The following is a 25,719-nucleotide window of genomic DNA, read 5'->3' on the forward strand; positions in this document are numbered from 1 at the left end:
AGTACAATGGCAGGGGCACTGGATCATCTTTACATGGGAGCTCTTTGGCTTTTCACTGGACATTTATACAGTTAACTGAGGCCGAAGGGCCCAGAATTATTTTTTCCCTTTGTGCAATATAATTTGAGGGAAAATTTTCCTTCTCCTGGTTATGAGTAGTATTTCCTTCTTGGTGCTGTGTATGGAATGTCATCTATGGCATTAATGTTTCTCTTCTGCAATGCAGTATTATATTCAAGAGTTAGAGCTCAGGTGAGATGGAGGCAGTATCTGCTGCTCTCTTCTGACCCTCTGCCTTAATGTCACTCTGTAATGGGACCTGTCCTGCTGCTCGGGGCATGTCCTGTCTGGGACCAAAAGGTTGGTCAAAGCCAGGGTGAGAGGAAGTAACAAATTGTGGCGTTTGCTGGCTCTCTCATCTATTGATCAACTGTGACTTTTATCAGGGACCTGCATCTCTAATTTCTCTAATACTGAATGCAGCCTGTGAGCCTGGCGTGGGCTGTCTGCATCTCCTCTCTTTAAGATGCTCTGCAAGTGCCTCTGACTGTACAAAGCTAAGTGAGCCCATGTCCTGTGGTGTGACCTAGCCTGAAGCACATCCCAGGTTTCTGATCGGGGATGAGGAAGGATTATGTATCTGCACTGTGTTTCTTCTGAACAACTGCATTGGGAATGGCTGACTGCAATTACAGCATCAAAATCTATTCACGGGGATGGCACAGGTTTAATCAGGAGCAGATACCTCAGCATATATGGCCTACATGCCATACAACATGTACATGTCTGTATTAGTTATAGGATATCCCAAAACTTCAAATGCTTTATCAGCTGGGATTCTTCCCTAAATTCTAATCCTGGAGGGGAGGCAGGATGCAGTAAAGAACATTATGAGGCTAAATTGCTTTCCTGTGGGCATTGCAAAAGACAGGTTCTTTTGGAAAACTGTGTATCTGTACAGGGAGAAGGGGTTTCAAGAAAGAAACAAGGACATAGAGAACCAGATTAAAAAGCTTGCTGTGGGAGTACTAAGCAGGAGATGAACATGGCCTGAGCTGTGTGATACATTCCTATGTGTCTATGTTGGGGCCAAGAAGGAGCTGGTACCTAAGAGGCAGGGCAGAGGCTGTTCTTGCCACCTCTCCAAGATGTAGCAAAGCATGAAGGCAGGCAGAATTTTATGCTCTAACTTTGATCAGCAGTGGCCCTTTAAGGCAGAGCAAGGCGTACAGTATGGACACTGCCCAGTCCAAACCCAGCAGCCACGTGAACTCTCCCCAGGTGGGCAGTGCCAGGTTGGCACAGCAAGGCTCCCTCACCCTCCCTGATGACAGAGGGAGTCTGATTGAACTTGCTGGCTCCCACTCACTCTGCCCCAATTTTCCTCAGGACAAATGAGAAGAACCTGTCTCCAAGTGCAAGATTTTGGGAATATGTGTCAGAGATGCCTGTCAGTAAAACATCCATCTTGCCCTAATTTCTGCATGGAGTGCTGCAATGTCGAGTGAAATAACCTTCCAAGCTGGCTCTGGTGCAGAGGTATTTTGGCTTATGTTATTGCTGAGAGCTTTCTTTCTGACGAGCTCTTTCTGCCTCTCTGTGTTTCTGATGTCTGACTCTCTTCACTCTTCTTTTTCCCTTGGGCTGGGATGTGTGCTGTTTGCAATGCATCAGGAAGTAATACGCAATGAGAAAACTCTCATCATCTGTGCATCAGGGAGAGAATTACTGACTGAGTGCTGAGCAGTCAAGTTATTGATTCAAACCAAAGCCCAGTCTCTCTGTCTGCTGGGCTGGTTACATCCTGCTGGTTCATTGCATTTAATCGGATTCCCTGAGCTGCCACGCAGAGTTAGAACCAGATCCATCTATAATGTTCGCTTCAAAATCCAGCTCTGTATCCCCTTCTCCGTCCATGGAACAGGCAGATTCCGATGCTCTGGACATCAGCACCAAAGTGCAGCTGTACGGTGTGCTCTGGAAGAGACCCTTTGGGAGGCAGTCAGCCAAATGGTCCAGGAGGTAAGCCGCGGTTGCTGAAGGATGCTCGGGTGAAACACAAAGCCTAAGGGTTCTGGGGTAAGTTAAGAGACTGAGTGCTTGACTCTTCAAGTGCAGCCAGCCAGGCAGAGGCTAGGGGTAAAACTTGGGACATAGCTTCCCTGCTGTTCTGAGTCTGCTTTACACACGTGGCTCCCCTTTGTGCTCTCTTCTTTATCTGTCCAGACCTTGTGCTATGTGCACTTCAGGGTGGTAATAGAGACTAGCTGCCTCCTCTGAAATAATTATGATCCTTTCATGAAAGGGGAAGAGTCTGTTCATGTATTTTGCCTCTAAACTGCCCAACCTTTTTTTTTTTTTTTTTGGGACTCAAAGCTCTTTGAGTCCTTTGGGTGGGAGATGGCAAGGCTGAGCTGACTGCATGTGGCTCTGTAGTGTGTGTGTGTGGTCTGCAGGGGTCTGTGCACAGCTCCAGTACTGCTGTGCTGCATGACAGTGACAGCATGCTGGGAACAGCACATGCAGACTCTTCCCTGGGGAGAAGGTGGCTCTGAATTCTCTCCCATCTGGTGTTAGGGAGCTGTAAGCTGCTGTATGTTGTCTATCAGCAGCCAGGAAGTTTGGTGCTGGAAAACATTTGCTATAGCCTTTAACCAAGGACAGAAATATGTTCTGTAATACTGAAGTGGTGGGTCAGTTTTAAGTTTAGAGTTAGTGTAGTTTCTTAATGCAAATCACTGAATCTCTGGCACTTACCTTTTGTGGGTAAGTACCTTTGCTGCAGTCTGCAGTGTAGATACAAGCAATCTAAAGCCAGCCTTCCCAGCTTTGCTCTCTGTAGTAACCATAGTGCTGCCCAGTCTGTGAAGATGGCATAGCCTGAAAAAAAAAAGTTATTTGGAAAGCAGTTAGTTTTCCAAACTAACTTATGTAGCAGTCTTTGACCTGTGTGTATGTTTTATTCCCTCCTGTGCCAGGAACAGCCTATTTTCACCCAGAAAAGAATTTGTGCTGATGCTCCCTATTCAGCTCCCAAATATTGATAAATAAATGAATTATGTCTGGAAACGAATGTGATTGTGTTACAGAAAAGTGGACAGAATAACAGAGGGGAAGGCAATTTGCCATGGATGAGGCATTCTTAAAAGGCTCTCCCTAATAAAAATTTCTTGCAGGCAAATGGCCCATCTCTGTTCCCTCTGTCATTATTTATTTAGTGCTGTTCTATTCCTAGAAGTCACCCCCATCTTCGGCAAGTGGTAAATGTTTTAGTGATAGCAGCTGGGAACAGAAGGGGAGGTGACTGTGGGGCAGGGATGATGTGGAAGATTAGTTGCAAGCACAGCAGCTGAGGGTCCTGGGGGACCAGACACAGGTCAGTTAGAGTTGAACATGGAATCTGTAGGGTTTGGAAGGAAGTGAGTACTGGGGTAAAAAGATTTGAACAAGAGGAAAAATGTGTTGTTGGTTTGTTTGTTTTATCATGGGAGAGACTTGCATTAAAGTAAAATAACCTTGCATGGTATTATAACAAATCATTATGGGGAGATAAGGAGCAATTCATCTATTTCCCCCTCTTTCTCCCCATGCCCAGCAACACATAGCTGGTCAAGTACATTTTTTTATGAAAAGGAGAAGAGATGTTTCCCAGTCCAGTTAAATAAAAAAGATTGACTATATCTGGATGTCATTGATGAACAGGTCTCTGATAAATGCAGATTTTTGTCCTGAAATCTTGGACAACAGTACTACTCCCACTCCCAAGGAAAGTCTTTCCAACATATGGAAGATAAAACTGTGTGTAAGGTTTGATCTCATCATGCCATCAGCCCACATAGACCCATCAGAGGATGGGTCTATGTGGGAGATACATGCTATTAACTGGCTTGATCCCATTCATTTGGCTGTAGCAGCAATGCTTCCGGAGAAACTGAGAAGAAAAGCAACTGTTTCAGGGAAGGATCAATCTGACTAGATAGCAGATCAAGGAAAACGTGTCCAGTCAGTATAGGTGTCCAGTACTTTGGTGATGGAAATCCCAGGTTTTGGAATTTCACAGCAGTAGAGGTTATGCAGGGAGGAGGGAGGGATAGCCGAGCCTTGTTTTAGTCAGGGCCAAATCTGATGGCACCTGTGGAGGCAGCTGAACTTGACCTGGGGCAACTGTCAGGAGCATTTTCAGTCCTTTCTTTTGGCCATACAATGGTCTGCTCTGAAGCCCAAATACAATATTTGCATGCTGCCTCAGGTAGTGTCCGAGAGTGGGATGGATGCTTCTGGACCAGTGTGGCTGTGTTTATCTGCCAGGGCTGACATCTGAGCATGGTGCCTTTCAGAGCTTGATTTTTAAAGTGCCATTAGCAGCATCCTAATGCCTATCCCTTAAAGAAATGGAGGTCTATTCCTAATGTGAATTTTGTTTCCTTGTAAAATAATATCCTTCCAACAGAGAAGCACCTGTCTTCTGAGTTTAATGGTGCTTTTGACCAATCTAAGCTTGGATCACTGCTGAAGTGGCTTTGGAAAATCATATTCTCAGTCCCCGATTAATGGTCCTCCTCTTCCAAAGAACTGCACCCCATTCTTCCTTCCAATGCCTGACAAGCAATTTAGTAGCTCCTACTACAAAAGTTTTACTGGTAATGGCACCAGCCTGGCACAGAGGCTGGAGTGAAATACATGATGTGTGTACCCACCCTGGATATGGCATGAATAGGGTGCTGTAGCTTTCCAGGACAGAAGTGGCATATCCTTCTTTACCATGAATAATCCCAGTCCCATATAGAAATGTCAGGCTCTAAACTGTCACCATCCATGTCTGAGACTTTGGAGTTCAATGGGACAGTGCCAGGAAGGGGCATCTCTTTGGTGGACAATTAAACATCAGAAAAGCAAGGTGAAGCACAAGAAGAGAGAGAGCAAAACACAACATATGCCTATATCTCTCCAGAAATCCATCAGAGATGACAGGTTGGAAGGGGGGAAACACAGCACTGTTAAGAGAGAATTTTTTGTCTTTTCTTGAACCATTCCTGTCCGTGGCATTGCAAAGCAGGCACATAACCTTGTTTTCCACAGTGGCTACTAAAAGTCACTGAGTGTGGTCACAGGACAGATGGAAAAGCTAATTGTTTAGGGCTTCTTTCTGCTCAGAACCCCCCGGGAATCACACAGCTGCAGAGCAGCGTGTGTGTGCAGCACAGGGCAGCAGGAGCTGCCGAGACAGCGGGGCTGCGAGAGCGTGTGCTTCCCTCTGGTCCCTGTAACCTTCCCATTTTGCTGCTTGCTGTCAGGAAGCATCCTGAACCTCTTCCCGCCCCCTGCCAGGCTGGGCGTGCTCCGGCTGCCAGGGCAGGAGGCAGGCGGGGAAACCTGGAGCTGTCTGGAGAGGAAGAGTGAGGGGCAGGTACTACGAACTCTGATCTTCATGCTGATAAAGATCATTTGCCCATCGGTTTCCTGAGCTGTCCCCGGGGATACTGGGCTGATCTAGTAAATGGGACTTTTGCCCCCTATGCTCCTGGCCCAGAGAAACACCATCAGAATAAAGGACCAGGGAGCTGCTGCAGTTTTATAGTGTAACTACTTCATCTGGGCCATTGTCATGTCAAAAAACTTGTACAAAGATTAGCTAATTAATTTCATTAGCCCTCTGTGATACAAAGAGCACATATTCCACAGAGATGGGGTATCTCAATTTGTCCAGTACAGAGCTGTTGTTTCTGCTTTACATCGGAGTCACTCAAATTGTCATGATTCCTCTGCTATTCTGGTTTAATTACACTGAGGTTTCAGTGGTTCCTTACTGCAGGATCCAGCAGCAGGGATGGGTTTGGACCTGAGCAGCTGACCACATGTACTTGTATTACCTGTGCTGCCTGTGGAGTGTGGCTGTGCCAGCCTGTCTCACCTCTCACACCTTTGCTGCTGTTCTGAAGGTTTTGAACTCTGCTGTGGTTTTAAATTGCTTCTTTTTTGGATTCTTGTTTGTATTAAAAATCTTCCCCTGCTTTTACAGCACTCCCTTTTCTCCTGCTGCCACATCTATGCCTAATTCAGACACATGTTCAGTGTCTCCAGCCCTCCAATCACAGTCCTAATGGGGTGTCTCTCCCCATTCTCCCTTGACCATCTTTTCCCTTTCTGCTCTTACTCATCTGGCTGCTGCTTAAGTTTTCAGCCTGCTCTTGAGTCTTGTAACTCTCTCCTCTATTATTTTACTTCATCCCTATTTTCATCATGCTGCATCAATTGCCCCTGGATTCTTGCATAGAGACTTTGTCCTGAAGGTCATTTAAAGTGATGGTCTTGGTTGCTCTGGTGTTGCTTTCCAGGTAAGGATAGATGAGGGAATATGATCTGAGCATACATACCTATGTGCACAAGCTAACCAGATTTTCAATGTTTTTCCTTCATTACTCGCAATGGGATTTTGTTCTTATTATTTTTTAAACTCTTATTTTGTATATTTTCATTCCAAATCCCCATATTTTCTCTCCACATCTGTGAGGTCTGGGGTCTAAAAGTTCATTTATCTGTGAGAGACACATTGATTTTCAGAGATTTGTGCTATGATTTGTTCTTACTTTTGCTTTGATTTTGGTTTCCATTGAAGCATAAGCTATAATATGAGGATTGTCAGCACTGAGCAATAAAAAGTATGTAACAAACTAAACCCTGGCTTTAACTGGGGATTAACATTTAGATTAAAAAATCACACAGAGTTAAAGATCAATATCTTTACCTGTCTGGCAAATTTTCTTGAGATTAGTCAGACTGAAAAGAGTGTTGGAAGTCATGATTTCACTTTCATGTGGTGTGTTGACTTTTGGCATCTCTAGATTCATACTTGTGCCCACAGTATCTGGCTCCCTCTGACTCACTGGACCAAGCACAGGCCATTGGGCAGGCAGGTTTGTTCTTTTAAGATGTTATTTCTGTATTTATTGTGCAGATAAGGCAATTCTCTTTCCATTCTCTCTAAAAAATGAAGTCCTCCTTGAACTAAGCATAGAGTTGGAGAAAAAAACAAAGATGCAGCTACTCAAAGGAAAACTTTCTTATAGAGGTAATGACCAGAGATGCCAGGAAAAATTAATCAGGAAGGCACAAGGCTGCTGTTTACAGAAGTGATGTGGACAGGAGGAACCAGGAACAAGCCTTGTGTGCTCTCTGGAGGTCTCTGATATCTGCCTTGGCAAAGTGCTTGCTTCTCCCCAACTCTGAAGTCAACATGAACAGATGAGAGGGCAAGGAGAGGAAAAAAAGTTGGGCAACAATAACTGCTGCTGGTGTTTGTACGTTCTGAAGATTTCTGGATGTAAATATGCACCTGTTCAATGACTGGCACTTGCAAACATTTTGGAGAAGGTACAAAGTGGTCCAGAGCTTGAGTTTCCTGCAGACTTGGAGAAGTTTAGCTTTGTTCTGCATTTATTTATTGCCCCAAGAGCCCATGGTCTCTGTTCCCATGGCATTTGGCAATTTCATCTGGGTTGCCAGAGCCATAGCAGAAGAGCAAGAGACAGAAGCTGATGGAAGCAGTAAAGTTTTCATCCAAGTAAAATAATGATAATAATAATTATTAATAATTATATATATTATTTTATTATGATTATGATAATTCTCTGCCAGCTTCAACATCTTTCTTTAGTTTTTGAAACTAAACTGGTACCAGATTGCTGAACTCATCTGTACTAGAGGCAGGAGTTGGCTCCATCTGACAACCCATCCACTTCAGGAGAGGAATGGGGGCACATGAAGGCATTGGAATTGTCCTTGTGGATCAGCCCCTTGGCCTGAAGCCCATTACTAATGGTGGCTTCAAGGAAAGGTGCAGCAATGCCCAGTCTGCACAAATTCTCTTATTCCCTCCCAGAAACAGGAGGGTTTCTTGGGAATGTTCTTATTATTCACATAAATGCTTTATCCTTTCCAGTTTCCTCATGATCTCTTGTCCTCAGGACCACATGAAAGTGACTAACACAGCTGTGTTTTGTGAAGTGTAAAAAGGCATTTTAAAATAATTTTCACCTTCTTGCCTTTCAGTTTCTTCCCAAATCCCTCTTTCTTGTGTCAGAAAATATGTACAGAACAGAACAATACATTTTCTTTGGCATTTACTCTTTTGAAACCTCCCTACTACACTTGTCCCCATTTTTTTTTCAGCTGCTCTTCTTCTTTGAGTGCTGTAGAGATTTAGACCAACTTGAAACTAAGTCAGGTATCTCTCCCCTGTACCACTGCCTGCAGAGTACGTGCAACCTCAATTTTTGAAGAGAGAAGGGACCCTCCCAGGGGCATTTCAAAAATCCAAATAAGTTAAAGGTGGCACTCCTTTAATCATAATTTTGAGGACACATTCCAGTAAGTTAGAGGCTTGGCTTGCAGAAGCTGTGATATTTTGTGGTTACTATACAATGATCACCGGAGCATACTTAAGGCTAAGAGAGCAGAACAAGGCCTATTTTAATGTTACACATATGAGAAAAAAAAAAAAATCAATTTCCTCTGTAGTTGTGAAGGTCAGTGACAGGAGAGTTTGCCAGGTGCTCGGCTTAAAAATACCTTTCAAATTTATTTCTGCTCCTCAGTGCTTTGGTGGCCAATTTTTGCCTCAAGAGTTGCTTGGGGATGCTAGGCTTGATTCTCTGTTAGACTGGAAACACTTCCCTCTGGCTTATGCTGAGATGGGAGGGAAGAGGGTAGCAGGCAGCATATTGCAAAATAAGCATTTAGTTGGTCTCAGCCCATGCAAGAGACCCTTAAATAAAAGAGCAGCTCTCTCCAATAGGTTGAATTCAACACATGAGCTAGAGAGGGCACACACGTAGAGGTGGCAAAAGTCTGTGGTCCCATCTGGGGCAGAGTGCTGTCCCAGTGCCCTGAGAGCATGTGGTTTGCCCTCAGCTCTGGTGGGTGCCTGCTGGGGTGAACTGCAAGCACAAAGTACCTGAACTTGGCACTCGCTGTTAAGCCCAAGCTCTTGGCTGCGAGCAGAAGTGAGGCACCTCACCTTAGCCTCAGGTGGGAGTGGTAAACTCTCCTGCTCAGAAAGCAGCTTTAGTTAGGTGGGGATTGTCTTGTGCTGTGAACCACAACCTCCATTTCACCAGACTGTATTTCCCTTCTCTGTCTTAAAGGTTCTTCATCATTAAGGAAAGCTTCCTGTTGTACTATGCTGAGAGTGAGAAGAAGAGTTTTGAAAGCAATAAATACTTCAATATCCATCCCAAGGTGAGCAGTGTTTGCACAAGGAGGGGGTTATACTGTTTCTAGCATTCCCCTCCCTTTCTCCATGGGCCCTGCAGGTGATGAAGAGCTAAGTCCCAGTAAGCCCCGAACATCTGACAGGTCCAGGGAAGCCTCAAATGAGAAGGAATCATGTTGATACCTTTTCAGGATATTCAGTGATTCATCAGGCATATGACTTCTATTTTTTTTACCTGATAGTAGATATATTCCCTTATTTTCATGATCTAATCAACTAATCTTGTGGCTATAAAAATAATATTGGTAAAGCCAGTGGTGAGGCTAGGAGCTCCATTTGGCTCTTGTTCCTAACCTGTACTTGCACTTGGCAGCAGCTGATGCCCCCCCTGCCCTCAGTACCTGAATGGCCACTGGAGCTCTGCTGCCTGGAGCTCCACAGGGGACCCTGTGCTCTGATCTGCTTTTGTCCTCACTGGAGGCTGATGTAGCATGTGAGCTTCCAAAGGTGCTGATTTCACCCATCCTTGTTGTCACAGCCAGCTGCCTGCCTGCCCCACACAGCACGTGTGGGTTTTTTTTTACAGTGCCTGTAATGAATGCACAGCCTCTCTCATGATTCCACACTGAATCTGCAACGTTTGCCCCTATTTGGAGATCACTTCCTCCTTGATGAAACAGTTTCTGCTTCCATGTTGTAGCTAACAGCTTTCCCTTCATGCTGAGGGCAGGACTACCATCTTTACCCCCTTCCAGATACTGGCTGAGGGTTTCCTGGTGGTAATGAGAGTCCCTCTGCTTTGCAGGAACTGTGTGTATTGCCCCTCCCGGGGTAGCCAAGGCAGGGCATGGGCCAACAAAGTGACTGAAAGTTCAGCTCCTAGTTAGTTGATAGTTATACTTGGATTTTTCTGACTGATTAGAGTGCTCTGGTTTATCTCCAGGGTGTCATACCCCTGGGAGGCTGCATTGTGGAGCCCAAAGAAGAGGCCAACATGCCTTATGCCATAAAGATCTCTCATGAAGACTTCCACGTAAGTACATTTCTTTTCTTCTAAAAAGCTCCAAACACCACAGAACAGGTTAATGCTGATGAGCAGAGCTGGGCTGGCAGACTTTTCCCTCCCCACCAAGGTATGCCTACCCTCTCTGGACAGACTATCCTGAGAGCAAGGGTGACTTAGCATCCCAAGTCCCCTCAAGACTTTGCTGCTGCTGCTTTGACAACCAACAAGGAAACTTGCACTTTCTGGCACCAGGTTTTATGATACTAGCAGACCAGTGGACAGATTCTCAGGAGCCCTAGAGCCCATGTTGCCCTATCAGTATTATTCCTGCTGTGACTCTGTGCACACTTCCAAATGTGTGGTAGGCCTAGGTTGTATTTGCTCCCGTGTGATGCTTCTTGTGGAGGTGGAAAGCTGTGGTGGGCTCTCCTCCCATCACAGCCGTATCCAGTTCATGCCAGGAGTGCACAGAGCTGCATAAGGCACCAGCCTCTCTAATCTGGGTTTTTTTCCCCTCCCCTCCCCTCTTCCAGGGTAACATTGTTCTAGCAGCCGAATCAGAGTTTGAGCAGGCTCAGTGGCTGGAGATGCTACAGGAGTCTGGAAAAGTGTAAGCTTCTTTCTATTCCTTATTTGCTTTGATCTGCTCTGTAGGTGTATAAAGCATAAAAAGAGAGAAGCCTGACTAGAAGGGCTATGGGGAGTCAGACAAGCTCCTGAAAACCAGTGATAGCTTTACTTGCCTCTTGGACCCATCCTTACTCTAAAGGGGAGTCCTCTAAAACTGATGCAAAGCTCCCCACCTTGTTGTGCAGTGTGTGTGCAGTGTGTCTCTCTGCTCAGCACCCCAGGCTGTCATCTACCAAGTGCTGATACACTGAGTTCCATCTGCTGTCCCTCTCTTGTGCCTCAGAGAAGCGGGACCTGGGTCTGAATGGGAGCCCTCCTGGTCCATTTTGTGTGGGAAGCAAGGTTTGCAGGCTTGATGGAAGTGGGGGTGAGACAACTTCTCCATATGAATTTGGGATAAAGTAAGAGCAGAACAGGCAAGACATGAAGCTAGTGAGCAGCTGCCCATGTGGCTTTATGTCCTGCTATGAGCAGGGACCTCACCAGCACAGCTTTGATCAATAACAGTAATTGTGTTGTTCTGTGTGCATGGGGTGTGCATTCCTTCTGCCCGGATCTGCGGGTGCTCAGGCCATGCAGCAGCAGGATTTGGCCTCTCAAAACAATTTAATTGTGAAATGCAGAGGCAGCCTAAATCCCAGGAGAGGCAGTGTTAGCAAAGCATTTCCAGCCCACCTGCAGGGGTGAGAGAGTTTGATTGCTGTATGCATTCAGTACTGGTTCACACTCTGCTGAGAATGCTGGACAGAGATTTGCAGTTTGTTGGCCTCCAGCTCTGCACTCCCCCAGCACCCAGGAGCCTGACAGTCCAATGAGCAGCTGTCCTGCAAAGCCAGAGCAGGCTTCTTCTAAATCTCAGCAGATGCAGGAAGAGATAACATTAAAACAGGGATTTGACTTTCCCAAATGAGATATAGAAACTTCCTGGGTTTGTAGGGCAGAGCCTACCATTCAGCTCTGAGGCTTAAAGCAATGAGCATTTTGCTCTGACCTTCTTGGCTGCATTACAATGTGTGTGGTCTCTTATCACTGTGGGGACAGAAGCTGTTTAACTTGTAATACCAGTGTGTGCACGTATGTGTACATGCTAAGGCAATATCTCAGTTAATTTCATTGTTGTGAGGCTCAAAATGCAGATTTGTAATTAATGGGGAGCCTAATTTTTGGTGGCTCAGCCCAAGCCAAGCTCTGTGCTGCAAGCTCTGTGTTTGGCTGTGGTTCTGGGGTAAGCTGTTACCTCTGTGGTAGTGTATGAACTGCACAAAGCTGTCCATTGAAGTTTCATGGGAGCAGGAATCCTGTGGGACACAAGACCCAAGGCAGAGGTCTGTCACCCCCTTGGCACGAGCAGCCTTGGCCACTGCAGAGGAGAAGTGACAGACACAGAGTCAGCCCTTGAGCAATTTGGAGATTTTTATTGAATAGCACAGGTCCGCACTTGACTTTGCCAATGTTAAAATCAACTATTGCCAAGGACAATAATTTGGGACCAAGTTCATCTTTCAGGTGTGTATGGGAGGGAAGGAGGAAGGCAGCACAACTCAGGATGGGTACACACAAGTAAGCCCTGCACTGCTGCGTTTGTCACAGAGCCAGCCTTTTCTCTAGCCCGTGCTTTAATATTCCAGCAGTAGCATTTAAAACAGAAGCTAGAAGTAGCTGCTATCATACAGGAGACCACCTGCACCTCGTTGGAAAGCTGCCTGAGACACCTTTTCTCCCCTCTGTGCTTCTGTTCCTGCATCAGAGAATGGTGCAGCTCCAGTGCCAGTCTCATCAGTGCTGATGGTAGCCTGCATGTGAGGAAAACCACAGATGGTGTGATTTAACAGGGTCAGGTTGGGAGCTCAACAGCAGTCAGAAAGGCCAGCATGGGCCAATAAATTGATCTGCAGTGACTAGAAAAGCTGGAAGAATACAGTTGAATTATTCTAGGCAATCTGTTATAATGTTATTTTGTTCCTAGATGGAGATTGTACTGCCAGTGGCACCACAGCACTTCCTTGGGATCATTCTGTTGTTTTCATAGTTATTTAAAGTTGACAAAAAAAAAAAAAAAAACCAAAAAAACCCCAAAAACCTACAAACAAACAACTTTAAAAGAAAAAAAAAAAGCCCAATCCCAAAACAAACTCCATAGATTGAGATACGAACATAGGCAAAGGAGGAAAAACAAATCCAGGCTGGGAAGTATCCTCTGTCCATTGTTTCGATTTTGTCCACAGCCTCTTTCCATCTGGGTCATGTGTATGTGCCTGCACAACTGGTTATTGCCTCCACCATCACAGTCTGCTTGGTGATCCCTTCAGTTCTTCACTCCTTTCCAAACCTCCTGCCCTGGTAGGGAAATGGCTTATACAATGCAGAGGGGAACTGATGGTATCCCCACGCTTCCAAAGTGCTGTGGCTTGGACTTACCACACTTGCCAGATTGTGAAAGCTTTTTGGAAATGCACAAAGTCCTGACTCCCAGATTGCCAGGCTCTCTTTCCACCCATAGAGGCTTTGCTGCTGCTGGTGGGGGAGAGGGGCACACATAACCTCTCTGTCCACAGCAGCATTCCCTGAACTGGTAGAAAATAAACTAGGTGGGCAATACAGGAGAAAAACAGTAACATAGTACTTACATCCTGTAGACTATAAAGTGCTGAATGTCTCCAAAAATTGGCTGGGGGTGCTACCAAGTAAGGTAAAATGCAGCGAAAGCTAAGGAGATATTCCCAGTGCTGCAGAAGGACTGGAACAGACAGTGATTGAGGTGTATATGTGATGGAGATTCTCTAGAGCTTTGGGGTCATTGGTTTTTTTCAGGCAGAGGTTTCTATTTGCCCCATGAGTCTTCCTGGCCCTTGTGCTTTCCAATACTTTAAGCAATGTAGCTTTTTTCTGATGAAAACTCACTTGGCAAGAAATACAAAATAAAAGAAGCTCTTGCTTGCCCCTCAGCTGAAGGTACCTCATAGCCTGGTACCTCCCTGTAGCTGTGGTTACACCAGCACTGGTTCCAGCAGATGTAGGAGTAAGAGCTGAAATGCTACATGGTGATCCAAGTGCATTTTCAAAGTCACACAGCAGTGGGTGCAGTAACCTTTGAGTAATAGGGAAATGTCTTGCTAGTCTGGGGAAGGGAGGGAGCACTGAAAAGGTGAATCTGTAAACAGACACCTTAAGGGCAACAGATGTTTTGAAACCCTCCATGTAATCATATGAGAAACTCTGTCATTCCCCCCACTCCCATCTTGACCTGTTTGCTTCCCTGGGATCAGATTTGCCCTGTAACAGGGAATGTTAGTGAGAAAACACATTCACACCCACGTGTTCTCACTCAAGACGAAGATGTCTACCTGTGGGCAAAACAGCACCTTTTAAATTAGCGTTCTAATTTCCTCTCTACTTTAGAAATAGCCTCATTAGCTGACAAGAAACACATATATCTGCAAAGAGCTTGGGCTGCTGGAGCTGGGAGCTGCCTGGTCCCTGGGGTGGTGTGTGTTGAATTTATTCATCTGGCTTTTATAAGAGGCAAAGTACAGCTTGCCTTGAAATAAGAGATTGCCAAATTAACAGTTTCCAAAAAGCTACAATTTCAAATTGTTCACAAAGAGGCCCAGTACAGGAAGCTTTGCAGATATTTAATATTTATAAGATCCCTTAGGATTTAACAAAGATGGCAGAATTTCTTGGCAACAATTGCTGTTCCTGTATGCACATCTATATAAGCATATTGGAATCAATTTTATGTATGTTTTAATGTTATGCATTTTATATGTTATTCTACATGTATTTTAGATTTTTTTCTAATGAAACATGAATAGAAGTGAGCAGCAAACACCATTTCTGTTTCTATTTTTGTTTTTGGTGTGCTTGTCCTTGATGTTTAATATCTGTATTAAAGCCTAGCCTGTCTGTGAGCTCAATCAGTAATGGGTATATGCTACACAGGCCCTTTTTTTAAGCTTTGCTTCATAAAGTGTTTAAGAGACCTTGAGATCCTCTGGCCAGTGGTCCTACAATAACACAAGGTGCTCTTTGAATATGCCTGCTTCCTTTAATATTCCCTACTTGCCAGCATCTTGTCTGGCTTTTATCTCTGGTTCTTCATTGTCAGGAAAAAGCACTTGACTCACAGTGCAGGGCCAGACACCAAGTCTTAGTGGCTTACAGCTTTAGCAGAGGAGGGGTTGATTGGTTCTAGGATGAATGATGGATACTAGAAAGACAAAAGGTAAAAGTCCATAGGAAGGATTCAGTAAGTGGTTGAAGTCTGAAGGGGAAGAGTGATGGCAGCAAAATATTGGAAAGGCTGCAAAAGACAATGTTGCTGGCAGTGGGAAGTTACTAGAGTTAAAAGCTAAAATCTGGTTCTAAAGTCTGTCATTTAAAGGGTTCCAGGTACATCCTGTTGCAATTGGAGGCTGTGAATGTCCTGGATTGGTTTGGAGAGCCCTCAAAATTAAGCTCATTATAAGAATCTCCAAAACACTGGAAAAAACATTTGAATAGCTGTGAGGTGTTGACATACAGCCCATGTATTTAAAAAAACAATACTGGAAATTTCTCCAATTCATTTGTGGAGAAAACTTTTAGAGAATCGTGGTCCCAGCTGATGACAGTCTGCAGGTTTGAATTCCTTGGTAGTTTGCTAGGCAGAGTCCCCTGTCCTTATCTGTGGGACCCTTAGCTCTCTTACATTGCCTGCTTTGTGTCTGCTCTCCCTAGAACCTGGAAGAATGCCCAGCTGGGAGAAGCTATGATCGAGAGCCTGGAAGCTCAAGGACTACAGCTGGCCAAGGAGAAACAGGAATATTTAGGTAGGCTTTTCTTACTTTGAAAAGCCATATAGGCCAAAATAGTAATTTTGCTTTTCCTGGAGTTGTCATTGTGGTCAAGCAAAGCAACTACAAGTTTTCTTTGGATGAAGCTTTTGAGTGGTCAGCAGCTGAAATTCAGGTCTGAAGGGAGTCAAAACATGCAAAAGTTAAGGTGAGATCTGGACATCTGTGTGGAGTGTGAAGGAGAAACATGCTTTGCCCAACATGCTGCAGTCCCCCATGGCTCATCTGTACAAACATTTGCCACCCCTGAGAGGTTTGGATGTGCTGGTTTCAGCTGCTCACAGGCAAACAGACAATACCTTTGTCTCCCTCAATCAGACAGGACTGATACTTCTGAGGTTGCTCACAGCTTTTCATACATGAGTTTTCTTCACCTAGCTGGTGTTTTTTTGGTCTTACTCTACTTGATCTTTGTGTCTGCTCACACTGTTCATATTGGAAGTGGGAGCATTTACATGGGCCTGTTTGAGGTCTCTAATGGCAGTGGCTAATTTGTCAGTGCTCTCTCTATAGACTGAGGAGAAAGAACAGATGAACATGAAATAATCTAGGTATGTAATCCAATGCCCTATTTAGGAGCCAGCCTCTGCATGGCCTGATACCTTGGATGCTCTGACTGCCTTGGAAGGTCCAGTTATCTCTTCCCTGCATTGCCTATAGGAAGAGCCAAGAGAGAGCAGCCCTTTTAACCTGGATGCCCTCTAAGTTACAGCATTCCCCAGGTCTAAGAGACCTTCTGACCTGGAGGCTGCAGGTCACAAGTGTGGGCCCACTGACTTGTCTGGAGAGTTATCTGCTTTAAATAGCAGAAATTTGGTTGCTTCAGGTTGGTGATGCCTTGAGCAGTGGCTCATGCTATCTACTCCTAATTGTCAAGCCACTGGAGGAATCTTAAGGAGCTTTTTTGCATTTTTGCATCCATATGGATCAGGGCTGATCTCAGCATATGGTCTCACATGTAACAGTGATCATAGCTCAAGTACCAAGGCATGTTTACTCTGTCCATCTGAACACCATGTGAGGTGATGGATGGGCTCATACGTGAGGCAGGCAGGGAAAAGTGGTTCCACACTTGACAAAGGAATGGCATAAAGGATGCTGAAAGGAATAACATAAAGGATGCTGAGAGGAGGACCTGAAGAGACAGAAACAGGAAAGTTTCATCAAAACATTATTTTGCAATCACCAGAGCAAATGAAAGGGCTTTAAAGACTAAAGAGCTCTTTAGTATGATAAAAGAAAAGGTGGTGGAGAAATAGAGGAATACACATTCTGTGGCAAACAGGAGATGTTTGGAATATAAAATATATATTTCACTGGGTTCTTTGGTCCATGACAAGAACATTCAGAGCTGGTCAATTGTCACAGTTGGTTACTCTCTTTTGACATGAACTGTCTATTTCTATATAAGTGCTAAGGCTAATGAGGCAGAAGCCTTACCTTCAATGATCTGTGTCCATCCTCTAGTCAAGCTTTGAGGTCAGGCACTGTTCCTAGAAGCAGATCAAGGCTCTCTGGAGGAATACTGCTCTGAGGAATTTCTTGAATCCACACTGAGTTATTTTCCACCCAGCTGGGATCCAGGTTGCACTGTCAGACGTGGACATTATAGAAGACCATCAGGTCCAGGGCTTGGGCCCCCCAGGAGGGGCAGAAAAGGGAAGGTGGGAGAGCCTCTGTAATTACAGTGCATCTGTGCTGGGTTCTGGCCAGGAGGAAGAAGGAGAGAGTGGGAAAGGCAGGCAGCAGTGGTATTCAGTAGAGCTTTGGTAATTAACACTATCTCTCTGGCACCAGGAGCCCTGCTCTGGGCAGGAAGTAGAGGTCTGCATTCCTCCTAGAAGTAGTAATCCTGCCAGCAGCAGTAACCTTGTCAGGTCCTCAGTACCAGGGAAATCAGTAGCACCTCACTCAACTGGCAAGAGGAAGATAGAAGTGCTGCAGTCAATCTGCCCCAGCTCCCATGGCAGCCAGGTAGCAGAGCTGAGAGCTAAACCCGAGGCTTGACCACGAGAAGCGTTTCTGTCTGGGTTCCTGTAAGCGTGGCTAAGAGCTGCCCAAGGCAGAGCCCCTGAGCTTGGAGCTGGCACAGCAAAGGTGCATCAGGCTGCAGGGTGAGGACCAGAGCATGGCCTCTGCTGGGCATGTGTGTCTTCAGTGGACGAGGGCAACTGATGTTGAGGGGAACTGCTCTGTACAGCAGAAGTTTGGTGGCTAAGTTAGGGATTGTTTTCTGGGCTTGGCTGGGACATCCCAAGATGACAATAGGGAATTGGCAGTGCTGCCCAGAGGATTAAGGAGAGGATGACCGGCTAGGCAGGTGAGGATGGGGCACTGAGCTGCAGGAAAACTGACTGCTGCTACATGTTGTGTGACCCTCTGCACTCACTTGACCTTTCTGTGCCTTGTTCCTTATCTGTGAAGCAGAGATAAGAATATTTTCCTGACTCAATAGAGGATGGTGAAGGTTGGTTCATTAATGCTCTTTAAGAACATTAAGAAACCTTAGAAGGAGTGCAAAGCAATATGCTTGTTTAGTTTATTAAGTTATTTGGCAGGAAGAAAATTATAGAACATCCCATTAGTGTCATCTCAGCCTTTGGAGCCTCCTAGACAGATACACACAAAGGAATAGGGAATGCTGCATTTTCAAGCTTAACAAGGCCAGTATTTCTTGTTTGTAAATATCCCAAGGATTTAAAATGCTTTTCTGTGTGCTTGGAATTTTTTGTGTGCTTGCAGATAAACTAATGGAAGAAACAGAAGAGCTATGTCTGCAGAGGGAGCAAAAAGAGGTGAGTTCATCACAAGCCAATGTCCTTCAACTGCCATGTGGCAGAGGTGGGAGGTTGGGACTTGTTGGTTTGAAGGCAAGTCAGTGTTCAGGGAGAGAGGCTTGTGGAGGCACAAGAGTCTCCAGCCAACCTCTGGGTCCTGTGGATGAAGAGAGGAATAATGAGATGAGCTGGGTCATGGAGGTGTATCCCTGCTCCCTTTCCCTGTTACTTTCCATGCAGCAGGTTTGTCATTATGACTCCAGGAGGACCAGGGAGGAAGATCAAATGAAAATCATACTCACTGGATTGAATTACACAATTGTTATTTGGCAGATTCAAGAAGATTGTGGCAATTAAGACCCATCTCCACAGTTAGAAAGCAAGTAAACAAGCATTGTTCTAGCACAGAGATACTGTTGTGAGAAACAAGGAGCACAAAAAACAATGTGGTTTGTTCTTTGGACACAACAGAGATGGGGAGAATAAAAAATGTTGCACTAGGGAAAAATCAAGACAGGACTTCCTTAGATGTGACCATTATACCTTAATTTACCTTAGAATAGAATGGTTTGGGTTGGAAAGGACCTTAAAGATCATCTTGTTCCAAAACCCCTGCCATGGGCAGGGAGGGACATCCACTAGGCCAGGGTGCTTTATTAAGTTTATAATTGCTTTTCAAACTATTCCTAGCTTATAATTGCTTAATATAATAAAAGTAGCTGATCCAAATCTATACTGATTTTTATAGCACCATCATAAAGTCATGGCAGGATAGCTGTGCAAATGGATTGTCCTATTACACTGTTGGAAAGCCTGCATGGATATAGACCACCATATTAACAATGTTGCAAAGTGCCTCATGCTCTTTTCCAGTTAATCCAAAATGACTGTTGCCTCTCCTTAGGAAAAGATGGCAATGCTGACCTAGGCTTCTCAGGCCTATCTTTTTCTTGCATACATTTCTGGAGAGCTAAAATCCAAAAGTGGCTTGGACACTTGCTTAGGGCTAAGCTCCTTTTGTCTTTGCAGAGGGACATCCCCCTCTGGTGAGGTAGGCTGCTGCACAGCCCACAGCCACAGGGAGGGAAATGACCTTGTCTGAATATCTTGGAACAAATCTCTGCTCTTCCAAAGCCATGCACAGTAACTCCATTGCCTACAAAGAGCAGATGGGACTGGGTTATTTTGAAGGAGTTTGGTGCTGTGAAGGACTGATTGCAGAGCTCACTGAACTGTGGTTTGACCCTTTGGGATCCTGAAGGCTTCAGAGTAGTATGCTGGGAAAGCAGTTCGAAATGTGTACCTGCACCATGCAGCAAGAGTCTTATCCAGTGCCAGCACTATTTTGTGACTGGCATGGGCCTGTAGCAGGAGTTCTGCACAGCAACTATGGCTACAAGGGGACCTGACCAGGAGAGGGACCCTTGCTGAATTTTGATTTTATCAGCACAAAGATAATGACAGGATGATTAAGCTGTGCAAAGCTGTAACTGAATGGTTTGTGTTTTCCTGCCCCAGTGGGGGTGAGAAGAAAGGCTGAGCTGGTAGAAGTATCACACTTCAGGCACAGAGATTCTGTGGCTGCTGCATTCTGAGGCTGTCTGGCTTTTCTGTATCTGTACAGGTGGGTACCTGAAAATAGTACATACAAATAAGCCCAGCATTCCCAGGGAGTTTTGGACCTTCTGTACATATGTGGCTGAGCTGACCTCTGCAGGGAGTATGTCTGAGATTTCCAGGTGCTTGGTAACCTGGCTGGGACTTATGGATGTCTGAAAATCCTCAGGCAACCTCAAATCCTTCTAATTGCCCTTAGAGAAAAGCATGGTGGAGTCAGACATCCTATAGCTCTACACAGCTTGGGTTAAATGCCATATTACAAGTCCCAGGTGTTGTTAACAGGGAAGCCTCTCCTAACTGTTGGCAGAGTACATTCCTGTCTTCTCTTTCGGAGCAGGAACTCGAGCGTCTGAACCAGATCCTGGAAGCAGAGAAGCAGCGTTTTGAAGAGGTGGTGCGGGAGCTGCGGCTGGAGCAGGAGGAGATCAGACGGTAAGGCAGCAGGGCAGGGAAAGGACACAGCTCCCACACCAGGCAAAAGTACCACTGTGGTGGTGAATCCAAACAGTCTGTGAAATCCACCTGGTTTGTGCATGTATAAAGAGATGCTGCATTGACCAAAACGGGAATGGCTGTGGACTCTACCTGCATTTGCTATTGCTTGTGGCCAGTAGAATACAGCTTAGCTTCATTTTGCACTCAGGTGTCCAGCAATTTAATTTCAAAGTGCTAGGACACAAGCAACCCCCAGATTAGTTGGGGTAGCGTGGTAATGGACAGGTGCAAGAGGAGATTTCAGAGAGGCAATTAGTTCAGCTGACCGAGCAGCTATCCAGACACCCGGATCTGGTTTTGCTGAATGACAATGGATGTATGATGATGTTGCCTCACCAAGATTAGTTTTGTCATTTTTAAAGTTAACTATGCAAAATATTAGCAGCAAATGTACTTAGAAATAGAAGGACCAAAGTGCTTTGCCCCACATGTTGAAAGGGCATTTTTTACTATTGCTCTTTTTTCTTCTTCTTTTTTTCCTCCCTAAGTAACATCTCAGAAAAGACAGTGTGATTTTGCAAACCATTTTTGTTCTCATAGGCTCTGCTTAGACGTGACTGCCCTGTCTGAGCTCTTTCAGTTGCAACCATGGCTCTGCCCTTGCTGGAGAAGTGCAGTAACTGTTGGGTTGGGTTTGATGATCAGGAGGCACAGTGAAGTTCCTGGACACCTGTAGTATGTCCAAGGCAGGATGTGATGCTTCCTGGCAAACTCCTGGCTCTCCAGGACTGGCTATACCTACTGATGGTTGCAGGTCCTACACCAGGAGACCCACAGCCCGCACAGCCTGGGTGCAGTCTGTGGGGCTATCGTTCCCCTGCAATAGCTGTCACCTTTTTTGCTTCTTTAGGGAGCTGGAGCTCACAGCCCGCTCCCTTAAAGGAGTGGAGGAAGAGAAGAAAGAGTTGCGAAGCCTGACAGAGTCCTTACAGAACACCCTAGAGGTGAGTGACTGCTCCTCCCCTCTGAGTGACAGCATTTTGGCCTGAAAGCAATGCTGTCACACGGAATGAATCCAACACCTGCTAATGCCAGAGTTGAGGTGCTGTACAGATGAACAGGTTCATTTGGTAGCTGATATGAACACCAAAATCCCCTGCAGAAAAGGATGAGAAATGACACAGAGCACAACTGAACCAAGATTTTCTCAGCAGTACCAGGTGGTATGGTGGTAGGACAATAACCAGGATAAGCTGTCGTTTAGGAAGCTTAGGTGGAATGGTAGGGAGAGAATTTTCACCAGATGGGCAGGCAGGCAGTCAGAGAGGCTGAGGAACCTTCATTGTGGGCTGTTTTCAGCCTGTAAACAGCCACAGCTGACCATATCCTGCTGTGCTGACAGACTGGCTCTGAACAGCAAGCTGGGCAGGAGCCTACTGGAAGGTCCCTTCCAGCCAACATAACTGTAAGTCTGTGATGAGCTTTTTTTTAACTGCACCTCCCTACCTTCTGGTGGAATTTGAAGCAGCAGAGGGGCATTCTTTGTTCACAGAAGGGAGCATGATTCCCTAGGAAATCATGTACCACATGGGAATCTAGGAAACAGAGTCTTGATCTATTAAAATCTTTCCTTACTGGTGGATTTGTGGAAAGTGTCTTTTCTAAATGTATATTTTTTGTGAAATTTCCACACAGTTGGCATTCTGAAGCTGCAAGGTCATCTTTAATGTTTGTGTCAGATCCTGCAAGTTTGTCCAAAAATCTGTTCCTTTGAGCTCTTCTCCTTGCACTCAGTTATAAAAAAAGAACTGGAAAGCTATGGAAGTACCATTCCTGCCCTAACTGCACATTGAACACTTCAGAGGCAAACAGTGTGATTGACGTGTCCCATTGCCCACAGTTAGAAGTACCAGAGAGGGAGTGCCTCCAGCTCCCACTAAGGAGCAAGCGGAGCAGGGAAGGCAGGGAAGCTGCCTGCATCTGTGATGCACCAGGGAAGCACAAGGTTCCAGTCCCCGAGTTGTGTCCTTACTAGCATATCACATCAAATGAGCCTGCTGGTTCACCCCTTCGTAGTGAAGGCTGTGTTGGAGGCTTGCTCCCCGTGAAGCAGGTATGAAATGAAACCCAAATTTTGTTGTTCCTGTATTTACCTGAATGAGGCATGTGGGTGTAAGGATGGAGGCACTCAGTAAGGAAGAACCAGGCAGGAACAGGAGCAGAAATGCTAGATTTGGCTGATACTCACAATCTCTTGTCCTTCTTCAAGGAGCTCTCCCTGGAAAAACAACAAATGCTGGAGATGCTGGAAGAAAATGAGAGCCAGGTCCCACCTCCAACCAGCCCCAGCAAGGAGCAAAGCCCCATCTGGGGGTTGCACTGCAGCCTGCGACAGATTGAAGAGAAGATGCAGCAACTTCTGCAGGAGAAACTCCTGGCAGAGAAAAGGTGAAGTGGGGAAAGAGGACACTTCTGCTCAGGCTTAGTGGTGCCAAATGATGTGACTGTCTGCTGACTTGCTTTTTGGTTGCCAGCACCAGACAAGTCTGGAAGCTTGTCTGGATCCAATGGCAGGAGTTCAGGTTGCAAATCCTTCAAAGGAGACAGAGTAAGGCAAGGCAACTGAACTTGGTCCCAGTTGGGCCTGCTCCTTTCAAACCAGGACTTGGGCATGTGAAGGTGTTCATGGCCTGTCCATAAGGAGCATTTGGTGCTCCTGGGCCTCATCTGGGAGTTGGAAATGTTCCATTCAAGAACTGTCCAGCTGGCTTTCTCCAGCAATGCCTGTGTTACTGGAATGGAGCACATAGTGCTCCTGTTAGTATCTCTTTGCTTTGGGCAGTCAGGTAGTTGAGCATGCCCCATTGTGACACTGAGCTCCTTTCCTTCCTGTGAGTTGTGTTGGGGTGGGAATGGTCATCTTTGTTTGCTGTGCCATGCACCAGGATGAAGGAGAATGAGGAGCGGTCTCGAGCACTGGAGGAGGAGCGGGAGTTTTACTCTTCCCAGTCGCAAGCGCTGCAGAACTCGCTCTCGGAGCTGACTGCAGAGAAACAGCAGGCAGAGAGAGACCTCAAGGTATCCCCTGCATACGTCACATATTGCCGTCCCTGGCCTCAGAGTTCTTCCATTTTCTCTTTCAGTTCATTCCCTATCAAGCCAAACTTTTGGTTTTATTTAGTTTTCACAGTTTGGTCATAAATCTTCATTAGCTGTGGTTCATATTGCCAACTGTATCCTGGTCTGCATCCAAAGCAGAGTAGCAGGCAGGGTGAGGGAGGTGATTCTGTCCCTCTGCTCCCCTCTGGTGAGACCCCACCTGCAGTGCTGCATCCAGCTCTGGAAAGACATCGACCTGTAGGAGTGAGCCCAGAGGAGGACCACCAAGGTGCTTGGAGGGCTGGAGCACCTCTCCTGTGAAGACAGGCTGAGAGAGTTGGGGCTGTTTGGCCTAGGGAAGAGAAGGCTCTGAGAAGGAAACTTTTATAGGAACTTCTACAAGGACATGTAGTGATAGGACAAGTGAGATTGGCTTCAATCTGACAGAGGAGAGGTTTAGATTAGAAAGAAATTCTTTACTGTGAGGGTGGTAAGGCATTGAAACAAATTGCTTAGAGAAGTTGTGGATATTCCATCCTGGAAGTGTTCAGGAGTGGGTTGGATGGTGCTTTGAGAAACCTGGTCTAGTGAAAATTATCCCTCCCCGTAGCTGAGGGGTCGGAATGAGATGATCTTTAAGGTCTCTTCCTACCCAAAGCACTATGATATCATGGTAACACATGAAATTGCTATCTTATATCTATGTAGTACTACTGTTTATTTTCATATCCTGAAGCCTAATTAATCCATTCAGTACAAGTCTTTTAATTTGCTACTGTGAAAGCATAATCTGTAGATGGAGGGAAGGAAAAAAAGTAAAAGAGGAAAGTAGACACAATCAAGAATAAAGGTAATTTCAAAGAAATGCTAATATGGATGTTGCAGAACTGAGCAGACATCTTCCCTCTCACTTGTGCTCAGAAAACCAACCTTAAGACTTTTAAATCTTCAGTAACCTCTGCAGGAACTTGGGTTCAAAAGCAGAGGAATTCAGCTGAGGGACCAGACCTCCTTCATAACAGAAAATACATTAACCTATGCAAAGGTAACTGGACAAAGTATGGTATTTTATTTAAACCTAAATAATGTAAAGGTTATGTAAATAATTGGCAGTTTGGCACTCAAACTCCTTTTACAAATATTTTGTCAAAAAAAAAACCCCCGAGTTATTTTTTCCTGCACCTCCAATATTTTCTTATCTTGTAACTTTCTACTTGGCCAGACTAAAGCTAAGTTGACCTAAGCTGTGTAGTCTTTCTCATTTGCTAAACTAGTACAGTATTTCTAACTTCTCTTGTGTTTTGTTTCTGAAACTAAGCACTGTACATCCCTTTGTGGGAATTGACTGCCTTTATCTCAAGTCTGTCTCAGCTGGATTGATGTCCTTCTGGTCCTGCTAAGCTGCAAGTACTTGCATTAGCACAAATTCATGTATTGAAATACCATCTCTGATTCTATGTGGTTTATGCAATGGGAGGAAAAATGTGAAAAATGAAGTCAGAGTAAAGGAAAATTGCTACAATAGTCTGGACTTCAGATTCTGTCTGAAGACATGAGAAACAACTTTATATTGCCTTGCAATATTTCTAAGGATTTCCATCACTGTTGTCTTTTCATTTTCATCCATGGCAAGTCCCTCACAGACCTTGCGAGTTATCAGGATGTTTACTGAGAAACAAGCTGTTTTCCAGCAATTCTTATTTTCTTCCTCAGGCTGAAGTGAAGGTACGCATGGATCTGGAGAAGAGACTGAGAGAGGCTGAGGAAGCGTTGCAGAGCTTGGAGCAAGGCTTAAATTCTCTGAATTGCAACAAGGAGAAAGAGAAGAAGATGAAAGCAGATGTCAGTAACTTGAGAAGTAAGTTAGTCATCCATGCTCTCTACTGATGAGCAAACTCAAGAGAGGAAATATTTCTACCTATCTTGCCAGACGTACAAAGAAGATTCCAAATTAGCAAAGCTGCACATAAATGTGGTCTCCCAACTTCTTGTACCTCCACCACACATCCCCTTTGAGGAGCCATAAGGTGCTATGCAGGTAGTTGGTGTTTTGCCCTCAAAGGAAGTTGAAAGTATTGCAGACTTCTCTGTTGGGTGGAGGCAAAC

General features: G+C 45.2%; 1 protein-coding gene across 2 annotated transcripts in view; it reads left to right on the top strand.

Annotated features, from left to right (window-relative positions):
- The first annotated feature begins 1,490 nt into the window (after positions 1 to 1,490).
- The window catches only part of PLEKHD1 (pleckstrin homology and coiled-coil domain containing D1), a 29,829-nt gene continuing 5,600 nt past the window's right edge, over positions 1,491 to 25,719 (top strand). The window contains exons 1-12 of one of the 2 annotated variants that reach the window (XM_053979814.1): positions 1,504 to 1,539; positions 1,675 to 2,022; positions 9,144 to 9,237; positions 10,155 to 10,244; positions 10,751 to 10,827; positions 15,567 to 15,658; positions 18,425 to 18,477; positions 20,417 to 20,511; positions 21,425 to 21,518; positions 22,784 to 22,962; positions 23,460 to 23,592; positions 25,327 to 25,471. In XM_053979814.1, the coding sequence (XP_053835789.1) occupies positions 1,874 to 2,022; positions 9,144 to 9,237; positions 10,155 to 10,244; positions 10,751 to 10,827; positions 15,567 to 15,658; positions 18,425 to 18,477; positions 20,417 to 20,511; positions 21,425 to 21,518; positions 22,784 to 22,962; positions 23,460 to 23,592; positions 25,327 to 25,471 (1,201 nt within the window). In that variant the 5' untranslated portion in view covers positions 1,504 to 1,539; positions 1,675 to 1,873. Of the gene's footprint in view, positions 2,023 to 9,143; positions 9,238 to 10,154; positions 10,245 to 10,750; positions 10,828 to 15,566; positions 15,659 to 18,424; positions 18,478 to 20,416; positions 20,512 to 21,424; positions 21,519 to 22,783; positions 22,963 to 23,459; positions 23,593 to 25,326; positions 25,472 to 25,719 lie in introns of both variants that reach the window. The other variant, XM_053979815.1, reaches the window with a different exon arrangement.

Source organism: Vidua macroura, chromosome 6 (assembly GCF_024509145.1).
Source record: "Vidua macroura isolate BioBank_ID:100142 chromosome 6, ASM2450914v1, whole genome shotgun sequence".
In the NCBI taxonomy this organism is placed as follows: Eukaryota; Metazoa; Chordata; class Aves; order Passeriformes; family Viduidae; genus Vidua; species Vidua macroura.